The 10,034-nt window shown below is 39.7% G+C and overlaps 1 protein-coding gene and 1 non-coding gene across 2 annotated transcripts; one reads left to right on the top strand and one right to left on the bottom strand.

The window, feature by feature from the left end:
* Positions 1–6: 6 nt before the first annotated feature.
* On the top strand, positions 7–3,273 carry LOC117238322 (mucin-5AC; the record flags this gene model as incomplete). Its single annotated transcript, XM_033503165.1, has 1 exon — positions 7–3,273. A coding segment is annotated over one exon (3,060 nt), but the record flags the coding sequence as incomplete, so codon positions are not given.
* A 4,098-nt stretch (positions 3,274–7,371) lies between these two features.
* On the bottom strand, positions 7,372–7,535 carry LOC117238327. The gene has a single exon (XR_004494170.1). It is a non-coding gene; the product is annotated as a U1 spliceosomal RNA (small nuclear RNA).
* Positions 7,536–10,034: the final 2,499 nt, after the last annotated feature.

Genomic DNA, 10,034 nt, shown 5'->3' with positions numbered 1-10,034 from the left:
AGTACAAAGGAATCATCCTCCAGCAGCACAGAACAACCTACGATTAGCACTACCCAAGAATCCAGCTCAAGCAGCACAGAAGCTCCAAATACTACTAGCACAAAGGAATCATCCTCCAGCAGCACAGAACAACCTGCTATTAGCACTATCCCACAATCGAGACCTAGTACCACAGAAGGACCAACTGTTGCCACTACCCAAGAATCTAACTCAAGCAGCACAGAAGGATCAGCAAGTAGCACTACCCAGGACTCCAGCTCAAGCAGCACAGAACAACCTGCTATTAGCACTACCTCAGAATCAAGACCTAGCACCACAGAAGGACAAACTGTTGCAACTACCCAAGAATCTAGCTCAAGCAGCACAGGAGGACCAGCGAGTAGCACTACCCAAGAATCTAGCTCAAGCAGCACAGAAGGTCCAAGCACTACGAGTACAAAGGAATCATCCTCCAGCAGCACTGAACAACCTACTATTAGCACTATTCCACAATCGAGTTCTAGCACCACAGAAGGACCAGTTCTTACCAGTACCCAAGAATCTAGTTCAAGCAGCACAGAAGGACCAGTTCTTACCAGTACCCAAGAATCTAGTTCAAGCAGCACAGAAGGACCAGCAAGTAGCACTACTGAAGAATCCAGCTCAAGCAGCACGGAAGCTCCAAGTACTACTAGTACAAAGGAATCATCCTCAAACACCACAGAAGGACCAGCGAGTAGCACTACCCAAGAATCTAGCTCAAGCAGCACAGAAGGTCCAAGCACTACGAGTACAAAGGAATCATCCTCCAGCAGCACTGAACAACCTGCTATTAGCACTATTCCACAATCGAGTTCTAGCACCACAGAAGGACCAGTTCTTACCAGTACCCAAGAATCTAGTTCAAGCAGCACAGAAGGACCAGTTCTTACCAGTACCCAAGAATCTAGTTCAAGCAGCACAGAAGGACCAGCAAGTAGCACTACTGAAGAATCCAGCTCAAGCAGCACGGAAGCTCCAAGTACTACTAGTACAAAGGAATCATCCTCAGACACCACAGAAGGACCAGCGAGTAGCACTACCCAAGAATCTAGCTCAAGCAGCACAGAAGGTCCAAGCACTACGAGTACAAAGGAATCATCCTCCAGCAGCACAGAACAACCTACGATTAGCACTACCCAAGAATCCAGCTCAAGCAACACAGAAGGTCCAAGCACTACGAGTACAAAGGAATCATCCTCCAGCAGCACTGAACAACCTGCTATTAGCACTATTCCACAATCGAGTTCTAGCACCACAGAAGGACCAGTTCTTACCAGTACCCAAGAACCTAGTTCAAGCAGCACAGAAGGATCAGCAAGTAGCACTACCCAAGAATCCAGCTCAAGCAGCACAGTAGGTCCAGCTAATAGTACTACCCAAGAATCTACCTCAAGCGATACAGAAGGTCCAGCCAGTAGCACTACCCAAGAATCCAGCTCAGGCCCCACAGGAGGTCCAAGTTCCACTAGTACAAAGGAATCATCCTCAGACACCACAGAAGGACCAGCAAGTAGCACTACCCAAGAATCCAGCTCAAGCAATACAGAAGGTCCAAGTACAACTAGTACAAAGGAATCATCCTCCAGCAGCACTGAACAACCTGCTATTAGCACTATTCCACAATCGAGTTCTAGCACCACAGAAGGTCCAACTGTTGCCACTACCCAAGAATCCAGCTCAAGCAGCACAGAAGGTCCAAGCACTACGAGTACAAAGGAATCATCCTCCAGCAGCACAGAACAACCTACGATTAGCACCAGCCAAGATTCCAGCTCAAGCAGCACGGAAGCTCCAAGTACCACTAGCACAAAGGAATCATCCTCAGGCACCACAGAAGGACCAGCTATTAGCACCACCCCAGACTCCAGTTCTAGCGCCACAGAAGGACCTGTAAATAGAACTACCCAAGAATCCAGCTCAAGCAGCACAGAAGGATCAGCAAGTAGAACTACCCAAGAATCCAGCTCAAGCAACACAGAAGGTCCAAGTACAACTAGTACAAAGGAATCATCCTCCAGCAGCACAGAACAACCTGCTATTAGCACTACATCAGAATCGAGACCTAGCACCACAGAAGGACCAACTGTTGCCACTACCCAAGAATCTAGCTCAAGCAGCACAGGAGGACCAGCAAGTAGCACTACCCAAGAATCCAGCTCAAGCAACACAGAAGGTCCAAGTACAACTAGTACAAAGGAATCATCCTCCAGCAGCACAGAACAACCTACGATTAGCACCACCCAAAAATCCAGCTCAAGCAGCACGGAAGTTCCAAGTACCACTAGCACAAAGGGATCATCCTCAGACACCACAGAAGGACCAGCTATTAGCACCACCCCAGATTCCAGTTCTAGCGCCACAGAGGGGCCTGCCGGTAGCACTAGCCAAGAATCTACCGTAAGCAGCACAGAAGGACCTGCAAGTAGTACTACCCAAGAATCCAGCTCAAGCAGCACAGAAGGACCAGCAAGTAGAAGTACTCAAGAATCCAGCTCAAGCAGCACAGAAGCTCCAAGTACTACTAGTACAAAGGAATCATCCTCAGTCACCACAGAAGGACCAGCAAGTAGCAGTACCCAAGAATCCAGCTCAAGCAACACAGAAGGTCCAAGTACAACTAGTACAAAAGAATCATCCTTAGACACGACAGAAGGACCAGCTATTAGGACTACCCCAGAATCGAGTCCGAGCAGCACAGAAGGACCAGCTATTGCCACTACCCAAGAATCCAGCTCAAGTAGCACAGAAGGACCATCCAGTAGCACTACCCAAGAATCTACTTCAAGTAGTACTGAAGGACCAGCAAATAGCACTACAAAATCCACAACATCTAGGGGTTGTTCATGCGCTACTGCCGAACCTAGTACTACTGAATCACCGCGGGATATGTGGTATGCATCTTTAATGCGCTGTTTAAGAAAGCATAATTTTGATGCAATTTCAATTGTCAATGGGCGCAAGATAATTTTCATCTTAGAACAATGTCTATTTAACGTTGGTCCACTGAGTCAGTTATTAGCGAAAGGCTCGAACGAGGTATCATAATTTTCATAATTATGATAGTGAACAAATGAGAATTTGTAATTTATATACAAGCCAGGGACAATGTTGCTACAACGAGCATTGAAGGAAATATCAATTTATTCCTAACTGAAGTCAATGGAAGAATCGAAGTTTGCACAATAATTTCTAAAATATATTAGGTCAGTCCATAAATTGCTTTGTTCCTCTGTACTATAATCGTTAATAAAGAAGAAGATATGATACAATTTTTCTTATACAAGATACTTTTTCTGGTTATTTGAAACCGTTTTCCTTAACACATAGGCTGTATAATATTAATAGTGCAACAAACAACTATGGTAAAAAGGACTTTAAATTTACTTGTTTATTTACCATTTAATTTTGTTTACTGTAATCCATAATCTAATAATAATTTTTTTCTAATGCATCATTCTTTATCATTTTTATCCGGTTGAATAAACTACAGAATGCGATATTAAAAAGATGACACTACGCTTCAGCCAAATATTTATCAAATTGGGAATCACTATTATATTGCGTTAGCAAAACTTAGGGAATCCTAATATTTTAGTAATGTTTATGCACTCTACTTCAATTAGTATTTATAATATCGGAACCATTATCTAGAATCTACTTACGTATTCTAAATTTTTACAGTATCAATGAATCCGTATAAAATCCATATAGATAATAATCAATCTAAATGGTAAAAGAATGCATATCTTTCTATAATGGATTGCACATATAATGTGCATCTAAATAATAGAATGTATTAGCCTCGAATATATGTACATATTGTTTGCGACATGTTATTACGCCTAACTATTGTCAAACGTGTTTGCATGCCGTTGCTTTGTAGCTATCGGTTGCCTACATTACGGCGCCTACAGTCAACTTCGCTTAATCATGAAACAAGATTGGAAGTTCAGTTTGATAAACGAAGCAATAAGCGTAACGGTTCTTTTTCTTTTGTAAATTATTTTATATAACAACAAAATGTTAACAAAACTTGAAAAATTAAATTACAAGTTACCAAAATGAATAAATTCTCTTGTACAATAGTAATAAATGTGGTAAAACGCGTAAATTTCATGAATTATAGGCTACTTGATCGCCTTATTTCATGTAATATTAGAGAAATATCGAATAACCTTTATATTTAACTATGTATTAGTATTCTTTACTTCCTATAAATCTACCTACATCGATACGTTCGTTTTGTGGCTGCTTCATCCTCGCGTTCTGAAGAATCTCATAGGACAAATAATTGAGATAAGACCAAAACGAATGAGTAACTCGTTCGTTAACAAAAGTCTGGATCGTTTCGTCTGCTTACGTTGGTCCGATTGTTGCGGTAGACTCGTTTCCCCGATCATAAGCCACGATTCTCAAGGGAAAAGTGCTTCACGCCAGGAAAGGGAAATAAGTGGCACGCGAGACGACCAGCCACGTCCTTCACGGCTCCTCTTCCAAAGGCATCGTTGTATTTTTTTCCAGCAAGCAATGGGAAACAGTCACCGTAGCATCCTCCAACAGTCGCAAAGGGAGGAGGAAGAGACGAATAACGCGAAAGGTGATTCGATAGAAACGTCTCGTTCGAAGTTATTTCAGCGTTATTTGTTGAAACGTCTGACGAGTAAAATGTTGAAATTACTTTGGAATTGCTTTTTATTTCATAAATCTTTAATACATATCTCTACCGTGAATTTATATCCGAATAAAATTCCGTTAAAAGATCATATATTTGGCATACAAAGTAGCACTCATTCCATGAATTTATATGATCCATCGTATAAATATTATCAAAATAATTGTTTAACGATTTTAATTAGAAATTGTCGGTTGCTTGCGATGAACAGCAAAAATCAAATAGTTTGAATAATTGAAGAATGACGACGGATAAGCAAATTTATATTATAATAGTTTTTGTAGTATATACAGGGTGGTTGGTAACTGGTGGTAAGCGGAAAGGGGGTGATTCTACGCGAAAAAAGAAGTCGAAAATATAGAATAACAATTTTTTTTTTTAATTTTTCCATCGAGACAACGATCTACAGTGAGATCAGTTATAACGAGACGCGATAAAATTCAAAGTCGATTTTCTCGAAAACAAAGCCTCGAACGAAAAATTTGTATTCTATATTTTCGACTTCTTTTTTCGCGTAGAATCACCCCCTTTCCGCTTGTACCACCAATTGCCAACCACCTTGTATATTCCATTGGAATTATTTTCATACAAGTATTTCTGCATTTACAACAGAGTGTAAAAATCCTGCACGACAGATAGCGTGACATTCGCAGGAAATTATAGAGCTTAAAAAACGAGTGAAAAGATAAAATTCCAAGAACCGTGATGAAAAATACATACCGTGGAAATCGAAGAATGAAATTGCTTTCGACACAAAAAAAGGTACATATTTCAATGAAAGGACTCGCAGCCTGTTCGCCATGCCTTTATTTCATCGTCAGTGTTGGGTTTGCGTGATAAAGATCAAGGATAAATGCAAAAGTCCTCTTCCAATAATTTCATTAAATCGTATTCTAAATTCTGTCGAATGTCTGTAAACGGTCGTAAAATTTACCTCTCAACGGAACATTATATAATAAAATAATCACATCGTTTCGAAACCTTATATATGCATATTATACTGATATGATATATTATACTTACCATACATTAAAAACTATGAAATGTTTTGATAATTAAAATAATAATTTTTTTTATTATAACGAAGCACGTACAAAGAGTGCTATTGGAAAGCACTTTAATAAGAAGCACACCTTTTTATCATTAAGTAGGCATTACCTTTTGAGATACTAAGAAAATCGAGGGAAAGATATGTCAAGGGTAACTTAACGCTCTCTATTGTCACGGTATCGAAGAAAATTCCGTGGGATGTAAAAAATGCTTTCGCGCGTTATATTCTTTGTGTCACCAGAATCTACAGAACTTTACTGCCTTCCAGAGAAAATTGTCTAGGACAAACTAAAAATAATATTCTTTCCAAGCTTAATACATAAAGTAGCATCTTATAAACGGACTACAGTGGGGACGCGTATCAAGTTGTATAATAAATAATGCTACCCAATCGTTTTAAAATCGTAAAACGTTCGATCGCGAAATTTAAACGATAAACTATGTAAATGGCGAAGACTTGACATTGTTTGAGACGTCACGGAATAAATAATAATCTAGGATTTATTATTTATTATTCGTGTTTTCGTAGCTTGCTTATGGTTCTGTATTTCCAACAATTTCTCGGTAATATCAGTAAACGTTACATAGGCACGTAAACGCGAAACCGCAAGATACGCGAGACACGTTCTAGTCTAAGTATAAATAAAGTAACGAATTGTTCCTTTTTTCGAAAACAGCGGTGTTTCAAATTGAAATAACTTTACAATACGAAAGGGAAAGAACACGGTAATAATATTTCACTACCATCGTCTTTTAAGCTTTTAAATTTTACCAAAATAGAATTCTGCGACGAAACTCGGTATCTTTTTGCCATTTGACGGTATCTTAAGATTCGTCAGGGTCACATCTGGCGACCGGTACGAGCTTCCATTACGTAAAATTTGCAAGTTTCGATAGAAGCATAAAGTGTTCACGCAAGAGAATGATCGATGTGTTTCGCTTTCATAAACCGAGGCACGCGAACGAAATAATTTTCAGAGAATAAGAAATTAGGACATAGTTAAATTTTTACGCCAAGACGTTCCGTTTATGAGATATCTTTGTCTCTCGACCGATACAAAGATAAAAGTTTAAGAATAAAGCGAAAGAAGGAAAAATAGAACTTTAGAAATAAAAAAGAACATAGTTATATTCTTAACTCTTATCGTTTGTCGCGCTTGCCGCGTTTATCATCATACATCCTCTAACAAGAAACCACTGTTTCAGCAACGAACAACTCTGTCTATCGACGAGGTAGAGGCGCGTACGTGAATTTTATTGTTTCCCGTGTGTATACATTTTTCGCCGAATTCGCACGAGTCGAAGACACGTCTATTATTCTTTCTTGAAAATGTGTCAGGAACTCGAGACAGATATATCTTTCTGTCGAAAGAGTAAGACTATTTCGCTATTTCATCCGACAAACTCGAAATAGAAGAAATATCAAAGCTGAGAGGAATATTTTCGCACGTTTTACACGACGGAAAAGTTTGTAACGAGGAGAAAATATTCGTGGTATTATGTTTCGAAGATCGGTATACGCGTTTCAACTGCTAAACGCAAACAAAAACGATCGTCGCGGTCGAGAAATATATTTCTCTCGTTAAATAAAAAATAGAAAGGGAACTTTTACATTTCGATTTCGTGAATCCGGGACAGCGCGAACGCAGGTCCCGACTACCAAAAATTGTGCGCTCGACATACCCACATTAGGAGTATTCGCAAGGTTCAGCTCTACCCAAGTGCAATGGAGGAGCCTCGCCCAGAAGGAACCGCCTTCGTGATCACGGTATCCTCCGCGCCAAGTAAGTTATAATTCGATACCATTGGCGAGAAATTTTATCGGCTCCGCTATCCTTTCGCGCTCGCGAGAAATTCTACAGAAAACGAATGTCATCTAGTGGACAACAGCCGATCGTGATCGGATCGTTTTCAGAAATGGCCGACGCTCGCGAATCTTTGTTCGCTATATCCATTGATTTTTATTTCCAACGATATCGTTTATATATCTCTTCTATATGACGTATCTAGCATCATGAACGAGGCGCAAAATGGGGATCTATCATCTTATAATACTTCGTGTTATATAAACTGAAATACCGATCGTGCAAAAAGAAGAAAACGTTTCGGTTTGCTACGATTTCGATCTATTTGTAAGATTAAAACAAATCTCACGATCTAATTTTAGGAAGTACCTACAGCGGATCCAATTCATCGGTCGATCGGAATCCAAATTTAGTAGAGTTAGTTCGGTAGAGTTTAGCGGTGATAGTCGTGGAACAAAATGTATTTTCTATCGCGTTTACGAGGAAACGTAAGGTTCCGCGAAAATATACATTTGCATAAATATCCGCCAACTATTTATTATTATTATTATTATTATTAGATATATTTATTAGATTTATCATCGCCGTTATCGAAGAAAATATCCAACGTGGTTGACACGTACGAGATCTATCTCGCGCGCGCCTTAATTGCCATCGATAAATAAACAGGTGACCTCCTGTAGCGAGTAGTCTCGTTAAAACAGTATCGGGGGAGAGAAGCGAGCGATGGAAAAGAAAAATACGACGCACGGTAAATATTTATGGGTCCATTGGCTCTTTTATAGACCCGAGCGTTTTATTTGTGTATCCATCGTATGACAAAGACGTATCCAAAGACAAGATCCATCGTATCAAGGCGTTGCGTTGGTAATACGCAAGGTTTCGATGGTATTAAAAAAAGAACCCGTGTCAAGGCTCGATCAATGTTGCTACCTTGATGGAACGCTTTCATCTGTATTTAACCCACAAGAAAAAAAAAAAAGACATAGAAAGATAATTTTGTTTAAAAATCATGGAAAGTGAGTATAATTTTTGCCCCGTTTTTGTTTTCTTTTTTTTTTCATAACGGCGAGACATAAGGCGAAGTCTTTGCTCTTGGAAGCGGCGCGCAACAGTGTCGTCGTCGGTCAGTATCTTTGTACGTTCATCGTGGATCAGATACGGGCTTTTATATCCCATACTGCTATATTTTCCGAACCCATTTAGAAAGATGGAACGTAGCTAGCCATCTGTATCTGATTCTTTAGATATACGCAAAAATTATCTTTCTTTTCGTAGAATAAATTCTCCGAATAAGCTATTTATGATCCAATTCCCCGTGTTTGGCCCTTCCACATCGGTGACCCGAAAATCCTGTTACCAGAAACGTTTTATCTCCCTTTTACTGCAGCTAATCGACGTTTTAATATATTTCACGTACTGCTATTTTAAGCCACTGAAACTATTCGGTGCTAACTATCAAGTCCGAAGACAACCTTTTGTTTACCAATCGTTAACGTCATACACGTAGCAACTTGCAACGTGCAATCGGCGAAGCAAATCTTCGCAAAGGAGAATTCCATCGACGAACTCGACTTTCTGGTCATCTCAATCAGCCGATTGATCTTATTACGTACATTGTAGGCGAGACGTGTATCGCGGCTATAAGTTTTGGCGAAAGAACGACGCAACTAACGAAAGTCAATTTTTGCACATTTAGATAGTTCAGGTATATAATAAATTTCAGTTGGAAACGTTTGGCAATCCATCGTGTATATCGGGGTAATAGAACTTGTCGAGAGAGAACTTTTTTACGTAATAGCACGTTTAGAGCCAAGGAGGTCGCTACTTCACCGAGTATTTTTATGCGATTCACCCACTTCTTTTTTTTTTTCAAAGGACACGAAACACGTTATACGACCTCGTTCTTTCTTCGATTCTCTTTTTTTTTTTTTTTGTTTCATGAAATTTACAATGTCGATGAATAATCGGGTTCGCTATGGAGCCTTCGCATGTTTGTTTTGGCAAGGAACTTTACGCGTGTGACCTGCTTTTCAAATTGTACGATATGGACGTAATTGGATTTTCATTTTCGCGAGGGATTAAGTTCGATTTACATATTTAACGTTCCATTTTTATGGAATAAAGTTAGAACGTTAACGTTAAGCAAACTATATCGTTCTAATTTCAAACTAATATATTTTTGTACGCTTCGTTTCGAAGAGGGAAAAAATATTTAAAAACTAATCTTTTCGATTTGCGATCGAACGTGGCTCGAACGACGCGATTGCACGGTATCGACTTTACGTGAAAGGCAGAGTTGTCGTTGGTGGAGGTTGCTTAGAAGAGGACGACAGACCGTCACCCACGTAGCTCGGTTTTCGTCACGCTCTTACGGTTACGCGGCAATGCGAGAACACGTTTCGTAACGTAAACACGCAGTCGGTAGGCTGTATACCGTATCCGGAGCGATGCTCTTTCAAGAAGCCCGTTACTTCGTCGAATTT

The sequence above is a fragment of the Bombus vosnesenskii genome, unplaced genomic scaffold (genome assembly GCF_011952255.1).
Source record: "Bombus vosnesenskii isolate JDL3184/JDL3185 unplaced genomic scaffold, Bvos_JDL3184-5_v1.1 scf7180000013448, whole genome shotgun sequence".
Classification (NCBI taxonomy): domain Eukaryota; kingdom Metazoa; phylum Arthropoda; class Insecta; order Hymenoptera; family Apidae; genus Bombus; species Bombus vosnesenskii.
This window is presented reverse-complemented; position numbering and strand designations above follow the sequence as displayed.